The 18,795-nt window shown below is 40.6% G+C and overlaps 2 protein-coding genes across 7 annotated transcripts in view; one reads left to right on the plus strand and one right to left on the minus strand.

The window, feature by feature from the left end:
* The window catches only part of Rbcn-3B (WD repeat-containing protein Rbcn-3B), a 92,222-nt gene that overhangs the window by 24,123 nt on the left and 49,304 nt on the right, over positions 1-18,795 (plus strand). The gene's annotated exons all lie outside the window — the stretch shown is intronic.
* Positions 121-5,375, minus strand: LOC109036149 (uncharacterized). The gene is made up of 3 exons (XM_019050124.2): positions 5,232-5,375; positions 2,832-3,137; positions 121-1,643 (listed from the first exon to the last, which is right to left on the minus strand). Exons 1-3 carry the CDS (start codon positions 5,241-5,243, stop codon positions 429-431), a joined length of 1,533 nt encoding a protein of 510 aa, XP_018905669.2. The 5' UTR covers positions 5,244-5,375; the 3' UTR covers positions 121-428.

An 18,795-nucleotide genomic window follows, 5' to 3' on the forward strand; every position in this document is an offset into this window, starting at 1 on the left:
TGAGGTTATTTGTAGCCAAATCTGGATTTTGAATACCTTTCTTTGGATAATGATCGACTGGCCCTTCAACTGAACAGGTGTTGTTAAAAGACAAAGGTGGAAAACATAAAACAAGATTCATTTAGCGTGGTCAAGTTTGTTTCATTTTTTAAAAGCGTTCAACAATGATCTCATAAAGGAAAAAAAATCAAAAAACAAAAAAAATTCTTCGTCAGTTGTAAAAAAAACAAATTGAATAGATCCTAGGAATTATTTACAATAAATTAATCCTAAAATTTTATATCCTATTTACAACTAGGTATCACATTTTTTCAGAGGTCCGATGGTCTCCTCTGCGACTAAGCAAACATTATTAGTTACTTCGATCGGTTTTGTAGCTCACGATATGTCCTGGTAAATGGACAATGCGGACGAGCATTGGACTCAGTTTAATGAAGAGCGTCGATTCTGTAACTGAAGGCGTGTCCTGGGTTATGGACGATGTCAGTTCTAATGGCTGGGACTCCAAGAGCTGGGGCTGAGTAAGCTACAGCTGGGGCGGAGTAAGCTACAGGAGCTGCAGCGTAGGACACAGGGGCAGCAGCGTAGGCCAGAGGGGCAGCAGCGTAGGCCAGAGGGGCAGCAAGAGGAGCTGTGCTAGCGGGTGTTTGGAGTAGAACGGAACGCTTAGATCTGCGAGAAGCAGCGGCATGTTCAGCGAGATGGGCAGCCTTAGCAGCAGCTACCTCAGGGGTGTCAGGAATGCCACCACTGGGAGACTGTCCCCATTGTTGGGGTTGGCTCCAGCTCTGGGCCTGGGGTTGGTTCCAGCTGGTGTAGGCAGTAGCGACAGGGGCAGCTGCTTGAGGTTGGCTCCAGGGCTGAGCTTGGGGTTGGTTCCAGCTCTGAGGCTGGGGCTGAGGTTGGGTCCAGGAAGAGTAGGGAGTGGCAGCTGGAGGAGCAGGGACTCCTTCAGTCTGATACTCGGGTCTGTATGATCCATCGTCCTCTTGGCCTTGGGGCCCTGAGGCACGAGCCTGAGCAGCAGCAGCCTGAGCAGCGGCCTGAACGCGAGTGTACTCACTGAGATGGGCAGCCTTAGCGGCAGCTACATCTGGGGCATCAGCAATAGGGGCACTTTGGGCTGGAGCTTGGTTCCATTGGGTAGGGGCAGCTGGTTGTTGGTGCCATTGTGGAACTGGGGCAGCTTGAGGTTGGCTCCAGGTGCTTCTAGCCTCTTGGCTCCCGGAAGTCCAAGGCTGGGTCCACTGTTGTGCTGGGACAGCCTGAGGCGGAGACCACTGTTGAGCTGGGGCTGAGTTCCATGATGGCTGAGCTGAGGCCTGCGCCGGGTTCCATGATCTCTGCTGAGCTGTGGCGGAGTTCTGTCTGGCATGTTCGGCAAAGTGGGCTGCCTTGGCAGCAACAACCTCTGGGGTCTCTTGTAAGTGACCGGTTGGTGTAACAACGGGAGAAGCTAATGGTCCGTTCCAGTGAGCCTGGCGTCTTCTACGGTGAAGGGCTGGGAGAGGGGCAGCAGGCGCTACAGGCAAGTCGTTGGACACCACACGGTAGCCAGCTCCATCAGCGACGTAGTTGGTCTGATGGACTGCTCCATGTGGGTCGACATAGCTGAAGCTTCCAATCTTGTTACCGTGAGCATCCTGAAACATAGGCGAAGAAAAGGCTTTAAAAGATTGAAGATGCGTTCAGAGTTGGAGTAGATCCCTTCTAGAAGTTGTACGCATCAAAGAAAGTAAAATTTGAAACATTTTACCATAACATTTCACACATATGCTTTGTGGTTTAGAAAAGTGCAAATTAGCAGCTCAACAAATCGATGAAGGAAGTTGATGAAGCTCCTGAGCTATAGTTCAAATTGCAAGATTGTAATGATCATCCTATCGCAGATGAAATCTCTTAATTCATGCTTTGTCCATGCGATGACACTGAGGAAATATGTCCCTGATTTTTCTGCTCAGTTTCTGAAGTTTTGTGATCTCCTATTTGAATTTTTGATTGCTCTTCATTCTAAGGGTTTAAAATTAATTACTATAGAGTGAGGATCGCAATCTCAATTAAACTCTTTCATCAATGAAAAATACTCCTCAAGAAGTTAAATTTGTACACAACTGTTGAGTTCAATTGAGGGGCTTGGAGGACCATAAGGCGCATAATTGCAGTTTTCGAAAAATTTGAAATATAACTGATTTCAAGTAAAACTAGTCTTAATGCATATTCTATAAAAAAAATTCACTAGCAAATTCCAATTTTTAAGCATCAAAAAAGTCAGTTTGAACTTTCTTGCCACCATAAGGGTCAATGTAATTTCAAAACTTCAAACGTGTATTTCTCGAAATAGCAAAAACTGCATTCATGCGCTTCGTCCTCCAAGCCCCTCAATTTTTGTATTGCTAAAATATCGAAACTTCAATACACTCTTGACAGTTGTAATTCTCGTTTTCACTCAGTCTAATGTGATTGCAATAGTTTTACAACGCTTCTTTTTCTCAGAGTATCCAAAGGTCAAAAGTTGCTGTAGCTATTTCTGAATATCGACGGTGAAACTACCAAACCACGTATCTCGTTTGCGGTGTTTAAAAATCTACGCTTGCATTTTATTTTTTTGAAGTCGACCAAATCAATATCATTCCTTGAAATTTTCACAGAATTTTCTCTGCACAAAGAGGAAAAATCACAGAAATTTTCAATACTAGACGTTAAGTAGTTTTTCATTTAAAAAATAAAGTATGACAGGAAGTCTGCGACGTCGCAAACCGAGATACGTGGTTTGAAAAAATTAATCGGAAGTTATTTTGTCTTATGCGATTGACGGACTTATGAATTCTTACCTGAACAGCTGTGTGAGCCTGGAGGGGTTCAGAATGGCCATATTTGGCTTGGCCGAGCTCATCTTGGGAGTGGTATTGGGTTTTAGTCGCAGCAGCCACTGGGGCAATGGGAGCAATCCGGGCAATTGGGGCAATAGGGGCAATAGGGGCGGCGAGGGGAGCAGTAGAGATGGCGGGCGCACCGAAGGCGTACGGGTAAGGGGCGGCAAAGCTGCTGTAGGCCGTCAATGGTGAAATGGCCGAGTAAGCATAGCCGATGCTTGGCGGGTAAGCCAAGCAACTTGCTAAGACTGCGCTCAATACTACCTGCAGAACACCAAAAAGAAACTTATTAGGTGCACGATAAAGGAGAGGTATATGATGAAGAGATAGACAAAAAATGAGGTTATCATAGCTGATCGATGAATCCGAACTTAAGAGTAATCCAGTTTCCGCTTTAAGATGATTTTCGTCCAATTTCTTTAATACGAAATGCTCTGGGCAGGGGAGGGGGGGAGGTTAAAAAAATACTTAAGTGGAAAGCTGAAAATAGTAACCGCAGAGTATCGCACGGGATTATGTAGAGATTATTTTTAAAAATAGTTATTCGGAATATTGAGTCCTTTTATCGATTTTTTTTTCGTACGCGACGATAAAACGCCTTCAAACCGGTGGAATACAACCCCAGAAACATGAACTTTTCCGGTAGCGGAACACGATCTCGCGGCCGTGAATAATCTACTGGATCATGCGTGAAGTATTCGAAAACGTCCAATCGTACAAATAATTAAACCGTCTTGACAAAAAAAATTTAATAATCTAATTTAATTTTTTTTTAATTTGAAAATTTTGCACGCGGTCCTACTTTTTCTTTTTTAAAATTGACACAAAGTGCTTCTCACGTCACTTCAGTTAACATAGCTTCTATCATTCACAGATTTTACGGAATGAAATGTCCCCTCCCTCCTAAGCACTATTCATGACAATGTTTCAGACAATTTTTTTCTGAGAGAGATTTTAAGAGGGGGGGGGGGGGGGTTGTAAAGAAAATTCTAGGGTACGAAGTATTCTTGCAATGCCTCAAACCATTGATAGCTATAGATTTTTTCGACTGTGTTGTGTTCAATCTGTTCAAAAAGTACTACGTTTGTAATGGAGCGGGGGAAATATTCTTCGATGTAGAGCGCGCGTCCGTTTTATTTTTAATGGAACCTCTCGTCGGAATTCATTCGTTGGTGGTCAAGTTAAAAAATAGATCGGTTTTTGAAGATAAACGTGACGTAACAGACGGACTTAATTTCATATCCCCTCGCCACCGACGAGTTGCCAACTCTGAAAAGACAAAAATTAAAAAAAACAAATAAATAAAGAGGAGATGGCTTGCCGTTTTTGAAAGTCAAAAACTGATAGGAAAACTGTTCCACATAACTTCTCTCTTAAGAGGAACTTTTTTGATAGGTAAGATTCAAATGAAATTTTACTCGAATGATCCTTGGGCACGATCGATTAATTTCAAATTTTAACGAAATAGGTTAATCATTTTGGAAAAATTGAAGTTTCAATCTCTAGATCAATCATTAAAGAGTGTTCATGCCGGAAATCATCTTCCAAAATCTTGAAAGAAAGTCAAATTTACTGTCTCCAACCAACCGATGCATTGATATCGATTGCAAATTGAAAACAGCACTATTGACTTCATTCCAAGATTTTAAAAGTTTCCCTATGCACGTACGCGTTTTTACGGATTAGCCGGAAATTTTAGTTCTTAATTGTAAAATTTAGCTCAATTAGATATCACCAATGAATTCAGCGATGAATAACCCAGAATCTCCCAAAATTCATCAAAACTAATGAAGGAAGGATTCAAAGAGAACTGAAGTGACGCGCAACTTTCAAAATTACTAATATTATCATTAAAAAGACTTCACAGTGAGCGAGAAACCGGAAACTAACGCTCGGTAAAACTTTCGGAAGAAATCATCGATAATACCATCGAACCATCGAATTTACCAAAGATCGATTATCAAATCGAAATTTTAACTTCGATTAATCGATTATCGTCATCGAAATCGGAACGAATCTATGCTCAACCGGTCGCGTGAATGAGCGAAACTGTCTCGAACGATAACCGAGGTCACGTTCGGGATCACACTGCACAAAAAATCGATAGATCGACGATCGAAATCGAGTAATCGCACAGAAAAGTTTTCAGTCACCGCGGGAAAACTTGAAACTTTAAATTTAAAAAATAAATAAATAAATAAATAAAAAAAAACACTTCACGATGATTCATAATTTGCCCGTCTTCTGGAGTGTCACCAAACTTATCGGTGGCGTGTGGAAAATCTGCAGGCTGATTATTGGGATCGATGGACAAAGCGATAGACAAAGGAGGAAGAAAAGCCGCGAGATGGAACTTACCAGGACTTTCATGATGCCGCCGCACTTGAGACTCAACTGTGACGGCGCAAAGTCCCTGGCAGCGTTTTATAGTGGTTTCACCAAGGCCTGTCTGTGTTCTTCCTAAATTGGGTGGGGCATTTTTTCCAAAACCCTCGAGAGTGAAGGCGCGTCGCCGACTGAAGCCCGCTTTGTCCTGTGTCTAAAGTTATTGCACCAGCTTTCGCACCAGCGCCCAGCTCCCGGACCAAGATCCATCCATATAGGTCAGTCATTCCCGAAACCCAAATGAGAATCTTCTGCGCATGACGTCAGCATTACTGCCGCGAAAACCAGAAATGTCGGAAACAATGCTTTTCTTGTGGGAGAGAACAAATTTTTCTTAATGAATCATTTAAATTTCTTACTTTTAAATTCTTTGAAGCTTTCTGAGTGTCGAAAGGAACGTTTAGAAATTAGCGTCAAGGGTTTCAATTCAGCTGAATTTGCGTTTTTATATTTTTAAATGATTTTTGAAGTCAGCGATGTAACAAGCCATCTAGTGGTATAGATTCGCGTGTAAAAATGGCTGATGCAGAGTAAACTGTAAAAATGAAAGAACACAAATTCGGCAAAATCGAAACCCTGAATGCTAATGTCTAAACGTTCTTTTCGACACACAGAAAGTTTCAAAGGATTTAAAAGTAAGAAATTTAAATGATTCATTAAGAAAAATTTGCTCTCTCCCATAAGAAAAGCATTGTTTCCGACTTTTCTGGTTTTCGCGGCAGTAATGCTGACGTCACGAGCCAATGGAAAGGGGCTTACCCCGAGCGGGGAAATCTGCGCAATGACTGACCTATATGGATGCATCTTGTCCCGGACGAAAATACTGGTCGTTTCGAAAATAATTCGCCCGCCCTCCGTGCTGTGTCCCGAAATGGAAAATTTCATGGAAAATAAAAATCTGAAATTTCACGTGCGATTTGATGAAATTTTTCTGCGAAATTTTAGACACTTTTTGAAATTGCATTGAAATTTAAGGCTATTTCGTACGAAATTTCAAACCTTTTTTGACAGCTCCCGGACGAAAATACTGGTCGTTTCGAAAATAATTCGCCTGCCCTCCGTGCTGTGTCCCGAAATGGAAAATTTCTTGGAAAATGAATATCTGAAATTTCACGTGCGATTTGATGAAATTTTTCCGTGAAATTTTAGACACCTCTTGAAATTGCATTGAAATATTAGGCTATTTTACATGAAATTTCATCGCACTTTCAAGTGAAAAATTACGTTAAATTTCAAGGGCAATCTCAGGCTGTGTCCAAACTTATCGCACGCAGAGATGGAAAGTGAAATCTCACGTTTTGAAATTTCAAAAGGCTCAAATTAATTTCAGAAATTTTGAAATTGGTTAATTTTTTCGGAATTATTAATTAAAGCTTCGAAAGTCCGGAAAGTGTTTCAGTCCTGTCGATGCGGCAGTATATGCTGCCCTAATGAGGTGCTATACATGGGGGGGAGGGGGAGCAAAGGGGAGTTTAGAGAGAAATTTAGCCCCGGCCTACCTCCAAACCAAACGATAAAATTTGCTACGCGTGATTGTTTTAGGATTGGGGTGAAAAAAAGCAAAATTGAGAATCACCGTTCTCAGGCGTTTCTTAAAATTTTCCATCTCTGATAGCACGGTTTCCGGCCATAGTTACGGAATTAAATGTCAGAGAATGAAAGTCAGACAAAAGGAAATTTCACGGGATGAACATTCATTTTGCTGAAAAGTGAAATTCCATTTTTTATGAAATTTCAATGATTTTTCAGGGGCTGCATATGCAACCCACAATTAATTATCCGAGAATTCGATAAAAAAAAACCTCGGAATGACCCATGTTTTTTTTCCTCGGAAATTTCAGAATGGACCTCTAGATAAGGTACGAATTAGGTAACGCATTCTGATACATGTTTCACATAATTTCACGTAGAACACGATTCCTGCATCGAAAATTACTGAAATCAACCCCTAACTAAGGTATTAACGTTTTTATTTTACATCGTTACGGGAATTTTGAATTGCCCGGTCACAAGAAACGCAATTCTCTACGTGAGTCAAATCGCGCCTCTCAGCAGTTTTGGCAGGCTTCTCCATCGAACATTGCTCTTTTCCCATACCCTTTATCGTTCATAGTGTAAACAATTTGCTGTAGCTGAGCCAAAGCATCAAGATTGAGGTTGCCAGATTTTCATAGTGCAGAGATTGTCTTGGTAAAGTTTAGCGTGCGATTTGACTCACGTTGACTATTGTGTTTTTATGAGCGAGAGGCTTGAATTCACGCGTCAAGAAACATCAAATATCTTGGTTAGCAGTGAGTTTTTATAATTTTCGTTGCTCGTATCGTGTTCTGGGTTAAATTTTGATTATGAAACATGTATTAGGATGCTTAACTTCGTATCTTGTCTAGTGGTCCATTGTGGGCGTTCACAGGGAAAGGACCGTACTTGGGTCGCGTTTAGCAGAGAAGAACCAAGCCACGTCAGCTATTGCCAAATTTAACTGGGCAAATTAACTATTTACAAGAGAGCGTTTGTGCGGACTCCTTCGGAAATAAGGCATTTCGAGATTTTCTCACCTAAAATCGATATTTTAAATGGATTTGAATGGCGGAAATACAGTGGCGTGAACATGCAAAGTCGCCAGTGCCCCCATGTGAGGGTCGCTAAAGAAGTTATCGATCGAGACATGTAAAGTGTTCAGCGCTAGAGACTTTAACGCGAAATAGAAAAGTAAGAACATTTTTTAAATAAACCCTCGCCACTGCTTCACAAATCCGCTTCAGTAACCGTCGAATACATAACGTGAATAAAAATACAATAAAATTTTCATATGTATTCTGGGCATTTGACCCGCCGTTTCATTTTGATTCTCCCGAGTTGCGAGTCTCTAGGAAAAAATTTCACCCATTTTGACGTGCCTGTCAGCGTGAATAAATTGATGTATATCGCTTTTCTGTATGTATGATGTAACACCGGTACGCAAAAATCAGTATGATTTCGGACAGAAATTGAGGAATTGTAGGAGAATTGAGGTTTTTTCTTGAAAAGAGTATTTTTTCAGTCGATTTGCATTCCACCAACGGCGTAACGTTTTCTCATCTAAAAAACGACGATATATTTATATATATTCTCTCTGTTTTTGGGAAAGGGCATGGATCTTTCGAGAACCTCCTCGAAAGTTACAGAGGAAATGCAAGCTTTGTAAAATTTCGTGAATGGAAAATTAGACAGGTGAACGCTCCAATCTTCGTTATTCTCGCGACTTCGTGTTTTTTTCCCCCTCTTTGTTTTCTTTTCTTTTTTGTATGCGTTAGGGAGGCAAGCAGTTGTTTTACTTGCCGGATCAAACCGTCGAACTCGATTATTCTAATTACTTTTTTTCTTTTTTTAAACCCGCGCGCAGTGGCATCTGAAACTCGCTTTGTTTGACTGACATACTTCCTTCCTGTAATCGATGCTTCTAGAGTACTAATCTGCCATGCTAAGGAAAAACGCCGTATGAACATTCGAGAGTTGCCAAATTTCCCCGGTTAAAACATGTATTTTTGACGACATTCATGCTCATTTTTCTTTGAAATTTTCAGATATTTTAGATTAAATTGCGTACGAAATTGTCTGAAATTTTCGGGGGAAAATATTCACAATTTTCTCCGCTAATTCGGTCTTTATCGAAGGAAATTTGGCAGCGTCTGATGGCTCATACGGTGTTCTTCCTCAGCACGGCACTAATCCACTTCCGAGTCTAAATTTACTCTCCTCCGTAAATAAAAGATCAGTGAAAACTGTACACGTGGATGGGTGTGCGCGTCTACGCGTTTGATACTTACATAAAAATGGTAACCGTTTTCATTAGACACTCAGCGCCGAGACAAAATATTTGAAAGACCCCGCCCCCACACTGCTATCTTCTCCACGCTGCCGCAATTAGAGAGGTCGGACATGAATTTGTAGACCAAAACTGCAAATTTTGATGTTTTCTTCGTCACGTTTTAAATTTTAAGGGGTGTCTCTACGAGAAAATTTCACGAAAAAACCAATGGAACCATTTTTAAAACCTAAAATATTGTTTGGGCGGAGTTATAAGAATTTAAAGTTTCCAAATTTTGTCCGACCTCTCCTATCGACTGCTGTGCCAAGAAGAAACGTCGTATGAGCATTCGAATGTTGCCAAATTTCCTCTAGGAAAATATTTATTTCAGAGGCAAGTTATGTATATTTTTCCTTGAGATTTTCAAATGTTTCAGGTAAAAGTGCGAACAAAATTCTCTAAAAAATCGAAGGAAAAATTCTCGCAGATTTTCCCGAAAATGTGTGTTTTGTCGAAGGAAATTTGGCAACGGCTTAAGGTTCATAAGGCGTTTTTCCTTAGCACGGCAGTATGGTGTTGACGTTAGAGCCGTTTTCATAGTCAATCCTTAGTCAGCTCCTTTCTCCTGGTAGCTTCATTTTGATAGTTAAATTATGAAACCTCGCACCTTCGTTTGCGACAGCTCAGAGTTCCTGTCACACTTTACTTTTTCTGCGGAAAACTAGTCCATGTAATTTTATGAGAACTTCCTTCCCCTCTGTCAGCAGACTATTCCGTATTTTCAAGCTACAAATATACAGTTGGCTTCTCTCTTTTTGAAAAATTAAAATAGGAGTGGAAATGATTGCCTCCTTTTCCTTCCCAATCGAAGCCTCTGATGCAATAACGTCAGTACATCGGCGCACCATAGAGAAAAAAAAGGAGGTGTTTGCATTTCGGGCATCTTGGAATTTTTTGATGACTTGATGACGTAGGTGGGTACAGCGACATTTAGCGTGAAGGGGACGTCGCTGTACCCACCTACGTCATCAAGTCATCAAAAAATTCCAAGATGCCCGAAATGCAAACACCTCCTTTTTTCTCTCTATGCGGCCGCACTGCCGTGCTAAGGAAGAACGCCGTATGAACATTTGAGAGTTGCCAAATTTTCTTGAATAAAATGTTTATTTTCAAGGAAAGTTACGAATATTTTTCTTGGAAATTTTTAGGAACTTAAGGTGTAACCACGAACATAATTATATGAAAAATTGGAGGGAACATATTTATAAGTTTACCAGGAAATTCGTGTTTTATCTTAGGAAATTTGGCTACGCCTGAAAGTTCATACGGCGTTTTCCCTTAGCATGGCAGAGTACTCTGCTCGGTTTTCCGAGGGAAAATGGGTTACTCCTAATGAAAGCGAGTAAATCTCAATCAGCGAATCCTCTAGAGGCACCGAAAGCAACTTCCTATCTAGGGTGTTTTTTACGCAGACAGCTTTAATCGATTGACATAAGTCGGCCATTGGCTTTATGTTCGTCAAGGCTGTCGTACGTGTTCTAAACAATCGGAAAAGTACCGCATAAGTCTGCCAAATTAAAAGAAAGCTCTCGGTTTCGTCAATGAAAAAACAAGTGTAATTGCTGAAAAAACAAATCTCTGACGCACTACAATCAGTTTCGACGAGTCATGTCTCCTGCGGTCCGCATTCGCCAAGTCGTTAGTGTTTTTGAAAATTCTCCCCCCCCCCCCTCGTGGAAAATTTAGGAAAGTCTCGGAATATTTGCAACATTAAAGACTCATTCGAATTCTGCCAAGTGACACGCTGAGTTATATCAGGTTGTGAGCGGCCGTTTATAAAAGATGTAACGCTGAAAATCGGATTTTTTTACTCCAACCCCCCCCCCCCCCCTTAATGATTCACAACATAGGTCTACTACCCCCCCCCCCCCATCATGTAACACTTTGTCCGATCCCCCCTTCAAAATCAGCATTTTATGATGAATTTTAGATTAAAATTTACTATCTCCCCCCCCCCCTTAATGATTCCACAACATAGGTCTACTACCCCCCCCCCCCCCATCATGTAACACTTTGTCCGATCTCCCCTTCAAAATCAGCATTTTATGATGAATTTTGGATGAAAACTTACCATCCTGCGTCGATTTCTCATCTCTGATTTTTGAAAAATCGGCGCCACGAACCAGTGCTGCTATTTCCGCGAATTAATTCCGAATTTTGAAACTTTTGCAATTTCTCGGAATCTTCAGCTTTCCCGAAATTTCCAGCTATTCCCGGAATTTCGAAGTTTTTCGTCAGTCTGACCGATTATTTCATCAAATTTGATGATTGGTTGGCATTATCAAAGTTGACGGTCTTCGGAACTAAATCCGAGCGTTTTTCGGAATTTTTCCCCTGAACTTTTGAAAATCGGAATCAACTTCGGGAACCCCAGAATCTTTAATGGCAGCACTCCCTCGAGCGTATTTGAGCGTTTTGTAGGACTGACAATGAATCCGCGGACTGGGTTTTGACAGTTTTTACTGTTATTCTGCCGTGCCAAGGAAAAACGCCGTATATGAACATTCAAGAGTTGCCTAAATTCCTCCAATAAAATGTACATTTTTGAGCTAGGTTATGAATATTATATCCTCAAATTTGCAGATGATATAGATCTAATTACGAAGAAAATTTTCTGAAAAATTGAACGAAATATATTCTCAAGCTTTCCTAAAAATTCGTATTCGATCAAAGGAAATTTGGCAACTGACGAAGGTTTATACGGCGTTTTTCCTCAGCACGGCAGTATTGCTCTCTCAATTGACTCTCAAAAGTCGACGCTGTTACACATTTGTGCTGTCTCACTACGTCGCCCTCCTGATGGAAGGGTGTATCTCGTCTTCTACATGAGTCCCAGATAGCATGTATTCATATGTGCAACAGCGGGCCGATTATTGAAATCGATAGATAAGGCCATAGACAAAGAAGAAAAAATGAATCTGCAAGGATCCTATTGGTTGAAGCGGGTGGTTGTAATTGACAAAGGAAGTAGGGAATAGATTAACTAACGGCAACCAACGAAAGACCCTACAGTAAGTCCATCATTTGCTCCCTTAGTCCACAAGGATAACCTATCTCAACCAATAGGATTGCTCCATACTCCCTATGTCTTTTTGTCTATAGCTCGTCTATCAATTTCAATAATCAGCCTGCTGGGCTCACGTGGAGAGATACGGCCTCACGTCAGAGGGGCGACGAATATTCGGTGGTGAATTTGGATGCATTGATAAAATTCAAGACTGCATTATTCTAATAGCAACTATCATTTTATTTTGTTTCAGGTAAGCCGAACGCTTTAGCGTCTTGCTTATATACATATGTATGCCACAATCTTACGTGAGTAAACTGACAAATCGCAGCTTTCTTGTTTGCTTTGAACCAATAACCACTTGATTATCATCCGTGTATAATCTTTTTTTACCATGCAAATCAATGGAGCATTTCTACCGTGCTAAGGAAGAACGCCGCATGATCATTCGAGAGTTGCCAAATTTCCGTCAGTAAAATTTTTATTTTTGGGAAAGTTATGAATGTTTTTTCTTGAAATTCTCAGGAACTTTCGGTGAAATTGCGAACAGTATTATCTGAAAAATTAGAAGAAAAATATCATAAGTTTACCAGGAAATTGTGTTTTATCAATTAAAATGTGGCAACGCCTGGAGGCTCATACAACGTTTCTTCTCAGCTATCAGGCTGTTACGTCTGTTACGCTCCGTAGGCAAATTTTTCGTCCCGTCCGCGGACTTGCCATGCCCGTTGTCCAGTCCATGAGCTGGGCAGCCAGTCAGTCCTGCGGGCTGATTATTGAAATTGATAGACAAATTTATAGACAAAGAATACATAGGGAGTATGGAGCAATCCTATTGGTTGAGATGGGTGGTTCTTATAGGCTAAGGGAGAAAATGATGGACTAACTAAAGGGTCCCTCATGGGTTGCCGATAGGTAGTCTATTACCTACGTCCTTCGTCCATTGCAATCACCCGATTCCACCAATAGGATCCTTCCATATCCCTTTTGTCTTCTTTGTCTATAGCTTTGTCTATCAATTTCAATAATCAGCCCGCTGGTCGGTCCAAAGTCTGAAAATTACTCTAATGCCATTTGCGCAGTTCATCAATGGGCAAAATTTCGCCATTCGTTAATTTAAGCTTCAATCTATTTGCTAACCGACGAATATCCTCCACTGACCTATTTCTGACGAATATTTTGCAAGATTTTTAATGAAACTCAAAAGTACTTTTAATAAAAATGTACAGGTACAATTAAATTTACAATTCACTTTTTTCGATTACTTTTGGGGTTTTTTAATGAAAGTTTACAAGGTTTTTTTTTTTTTATAAACCCGGTATCTGAGTAAACAGACCCGATCAATAGAAGTTCGTTTTATGGACGGAGAGGCGAACGAAACGAAGGAGAATTTTCGACAAAAATATCCATCTAAATTTGTCAAGGATTTATTTCAAAAGTTGGAAATCAAAAAATCCATGAAAACCTGAAATTCGTTGACCAATCAGAGAGCGGCTTTTTTTTGTGTAGTAAAAGAATTGAAATGCAAAACCTAGTTTCTCTATGTAGGCACTCTTGTTATTTGGGTGATACACCTAACGAAGACTCCTATACATTGCTAAGAAGGTGAGAGAAGCGAAAGTGCCTTCAATTTTGAACATGCAACACGCACAACCGTGGAACACGAATAGTCGCATCAAGGCGCCTTAACCAGCTGAGGACGAGATACTTCGTAGGTCGAGTTACTCGCCGGTTTGGATCGGTTGTTCTGAAAGAGACTTCAGCGCCAGAAATTATAATACGAGAAAAACAGTAGAACAAGTTTTAATCGACCCGCTCTAAATATGTTAAAGCGATGTATTGGTTAATCACACTATTATACAATCTCCGATTTAAAACCGGTCGATTATCACAGTTTCTAATGTTTTTCTCGTGTTTTCGTATCATCTGGCGCTTATAGGTCTTTTTAAGAATGATCGATTCAATTGTTGACCTTAGATATTTCGGCCTCGTGTCGAAGAAGTGAGAAAAGCGAAAGTGCCTTCAACATTGAACATGCAACACGCACATCCGTAAAACGAATAGTTGCATCAAGGCGTTACAACAAATTCACAATCAGTCAGTTCTTCGCAAGTCGGAAACGCCTCCAATTTCTGAATAAGCAACACTCACATCCAAGGTACTGAAAGTATAAATGAAATTTAAAAAACTTGTGTTTTTATCAAAAACTTTTGAGAAAAATGAAAAAAAAGTATGTTTAAAAGTGTATTTACGTAGCCGGATAATTGTTTTGATACTTCTAAGTTTCGTTCAGAATCTCGCGAAGAATTCGTCAGAAGTCTGCCAGTGGGGGGCACTCCTCGATCAGTGTTTGGATTTCATTTGAGATTAACGATTAGATGTGTTGCCTATCCAGCAAAGTTGAAGGCGAACTCTAAGTGGGCGATTTTTCCGTTTGTATCACATCTACAAACTGTTCCTGCGTGTGATGCGTTGACCGGATACGCTTTTGTGATTGAGATCTCGCAAAACAAAAAGTGTCACCTGCATGACATCACCCCCATCCCATCTCGCGCAGCCCTCTCGCTGAACCAGCTGAACCAAAGCGTCTGAGGCGTGACGTAATTTATGCATGATCCCTAAGTGAGGGTCGCTCAAGAAGTTTTCGGTCGAGGCCGCGTCAATGATCTGCCCTCTGGAGACTTTAACGAAGAGTAGAAAAGTAAAAAATCGTTTAAACCATCGCCACTGCCTCATCAACCTTCTTTATTAACAATTGAACGAAACAAAACCCAAGAAAATGGAAAGCCAAGGCTAATAACAAACAAAATGCCTGGGATGTTTCGGGGGTAGTTTCAACCCTCTCCATGATAGGGAACAAAAATGAAAACAATCCAAAATCCCCTCAGACCCGCATTTATGATAACAAGAAAGAGGTTTTTGGATAACCTTTCTTTCTTGCTATCACAAACGTGGGTCTGAGAGGTTTTTGGATTTTTATATTTTTGTTTCCTGGTTGAGGACGGGGTTTAAAACCACCCTGAAACGTCCCAGGCATTTTGTTTGATTTTAGCCTTGGTTTCTCATTTTCTTGTGTTTATTTTCGTTAAATTATTCGGGCTATTTTTGTGTGTCATTGTTAACAATTAAATGCACGCATCGTGTGAGGTCATTTTCTCTCCTGTTTTATTTTTTAAAGAGAGAAATAAACTACTCAACGCCTTAAGTTGTCTGTTAATTTACCTCTGCTCATTAAGAGCATTCTTACAACATTTCAAGTCTCAGTGTCGCTTAGTTCTCTGCTTTCATTTAAAACATCAGAGAAAACTAGGCAATGTCTGACGCAGTTAGGCTGATTTCTTTGAAGTCTGTTCATTTTTCACTGCATTCTCAGATGCTCTAAGTAAACTTCCTGACAAATTCTCAAAAAATTCACAAGTTTCTCGGCATTTTTGAACTCTATCATCTCATGAGTTTTGGCATCATTTAAATGCTCATACGACCTTTTTCCTCAGCAGGGCTGAATGGAAAATAATTGGCATTATTGAACTGTGAACATTCAAAACCTGGTAAGGGCCACCAAGTTTTTCTGAGGTTGTGCCACTGTTTCACTATGTAAAATATAACCTGAACGCAGTAAGGCGTTCGCCTTCGCTCAATAGATTTTTCATTGAGCAATTTTCGCCGAATTTAATAATTGTTATTCAAAGACCAATGGATTCCCGTTTAATGAGAATGACAGCTGCACAATCTAAAAAACACCTGCGGGCTGATTATTGAAACTGATAGACAAAGCCATAGACAAAAAAGACAAATAGAAAATGAAGCAATTCCAATTGGTGGAAGCTGATTACTGAAATCGACAGACAAAGCTATCGGCAAAGCGATGGATAAAGGTGACGGTGAAAATGGAGCGATTCTATTGGTGGAAGTGGATGGTTACAAAATAAGCAGTAGACTAACGGCAACGGCAACCCGCGCGAGGCCCTAATGTTACTCCATCATTTTCCCACTTTTCGTTTGCAAGAACCATCCGTTGCAACCGATCAGATCGCTCCATTTTCCCGTCGTCGTCCTTGTCCAACGCTTTGTCGATCAATCTCAATAATCAGCCCGCCGATGGCGCTTATCAGGCTTTGAAGTTTCACTGCTCATTTGTAGATCTATTCAACGTATTTATGCCAAAAGGAACTATGTCTCATGCAAACTAGAGTACCCTTATTGAGAGAGTATGGCCACCGGGCCGCATGGAGAGGCTTAGGACCCAAAAATGGCGGTGCTTTGTTTTGGTTTCTGCGGATGAGAGGGGGTCATGCGAACTTTGACGGTTATCACTAGAGTACCTGTATAGCGAGAGTATGGACAGATCGCTTCATGGAGGCTTAGGGCCAAAAGTGCAGCCACCTTCTAACCAACTTCTAACGCACAAAATTTCACTGCAGTCTGTAGATTCCAATTCTAACGAAGATGGCTAAAAAAGTACATAAATGAGCGTTCTTTCACAAAATGAGTAAATTATGCAAAAACTAAGTCAAATACGGCTTTTTAAAAGACGGTCGTGAAAATTGTTTAGAAACGTCGGAACTGAATTCAGAGTTTCATTGGCCAATTATTCGACATCGGAACATTTTTTGATTCAAATGTTAATCTGCGCCAGAGAAATGGCTGTATGATTAATTAAAATCGATATTCATATCTGAAACGCTAGAAAATTATTTTCCTTTCCACAAGAAAATCCCGGGAAAGTGGGAGAAAACTTCGGTTTCTCATCCGGGAATGAGGCTCCTGCAAAATCAGGGAAACAATCAGAGGTGAAAACAGCGAATGAGCCATACTTGCCAAAAGGACTCTAACGCAACCCTAGAACATAGTTCCTTTTAGCATGAACACGTCCTATTGTCGAGTTTTGGCGCGCTATAATGACGTTACGGCGAGGAAGTCTATGAACCCGCCCGAGTGTGGTAACCCGTCGGGAAACTAGTCTACTCCGGTGCTTCCCTCTTGTTTTGCCGTGAAAGATGGAAGAATTCGAGCGGTAGGAGCATTCCTCATCGCGCGTCGCGCCCATCGGGCGACGCCTGTCGCGAGGGCGTATCTCTATCTCCACATGAGCTCCAGAAAACGAAGAGATATACCGAGAACAAGGCTCACTTGAAAATCGAGATACGCTCTTACGTCAGAGGAGCGACGCACTGGGCGGTGCCTGCCAACTCTGCCGTGCTAAGGAAAAACGACGTATGAGCCTTCAGGTGTTGCCAAATCTCCCCTGGCAAATCACTAATTTTCAGGAAAATTGTTGAATGTTTGTCGACCAATTTCTCAGATAATTTTTTTTTGTAATTAGATCTAAAACGTCTGAAAATTTCAAAGGAAAATATTCATAATTTTCCTCGCAAATATACATTTTATCGAAGGAAATTTGGCAACTCTCGAATGTTCATACGGCGTTCTTCCTTAGCACGGCAGAACTCGCCCCGGACACACGACCACACGAGGAAAGGAGACTCTAATGACCTCATCTGGACGTATTTAAATCCAAAGGAACTATGTCCACTCAGATATGGGCCCGGAGATTCATAAGAATACATTTATGGCCGGCTCATGGCATAATGGATGTAGTTCCTTTTGATTTAAATGCGTCCATCTGAGCATTTTATGGCAGAGGGAGCAAGGTCTAGGTAACCGCCCTCTTCTTAACGCCGCTGTGGGCTCCTGTTTAATGCCGGCAAAAACCCACCGGTCTATTAAAAAACTCGCAAAGTTTTCCATCCTTCCTCCGGCCCCTGAAACGAGAGCTTCATCTCGTATTTTTATCATTTTTTTATTTGAACGAAATAACGGAACCACAGAGGGCGTTTCTGATTCATACCCCGTGAAACCTATTGATTCTTTTTTTTCCTCCTTTAAAAATAAATTTAAAAAAAATAGAATGAAAAAAACAATAAGCATCTTACGAAAACGATTATACCGTTTGCAGCGATATGGCAAAGTCCCCATGCCTTGAAAGTATTTTTTTGTAATAAAATTGTCAAGTTGCATAGGGCGTACCCCTAAATTTGCAACGGTCCAGATCGTTATTCGTTTATTATGTAACAACTGAAATGTACTCTTGCGTAACATAATGATTAAGTCCTTTTTTGCATTAGAATGAAACTCTATTCTATAGAAACAAAATTATTCTATCATTTTTAATACATAAATATACTGCGAAGAGCTCGTTTTTTTTCTAAATGATACCTAGTTACAAAGATTGATTCCGTGGAATTTGAAATCGATTAGCGTGCACCGTAAGTATTTTTTCTCTTGGGGTTTTTCTTCTTTTCTTCACAATGAGCCATTTTTAGGTTATAATTTCATGAATGATTCTTCTGATTCTATTAGCCCATGCTATTTTGTAATATGTTAGGTTTCATTAATTAATAGAGTAGAGCACACGTTAGAAAAAAAAAGTACTTTCTTCCAAATTTTTCTGAAGAGGAGCAAGGGTGCCCTCTGCAACTTGGACGACGGAAATTAGAGATATAAAACTATGATGCTGAAAATTGATTTGTGAACGACTTTTTTCATCGTGGAATGGAGCAAATCAGTTCATCTTGCTTTCTTCAAGTCAATGTCCCATTTCTGCATCGGAGGTAAACCACCGAAAGCACTGCTGTAAATTGAAAGAATTTGAGAAACTCCTTGTTCATAATATTGTCTTATAT

The sequence above is a fragment of the Bemisia tabaci genome, chromosome 4 (genome assembly GCF_918797505.1).
Source record: "Bemisia tabaci chromosome 4, PGI_BMITA_v3".
NCBI lineage: Eukaryota > Metazoa > Arthropoda > Insecta > Hemiptera > Aleyrodidae > Bemisia > Bemisia tabaci.

What these genes read in the sequence shown, in the direction of transcription:
- LOC109036149 (XM_019050124.2), bottom strand. An exon ending in AGGCTCACACAGCTGTTCAG is followed by an intron (nt 1,644 to 2,831) that starts GTAAGAATTCAT and finishes CCTATGTTTCAG; the next exon opens with GATGCTCACGGTAACAAGAT.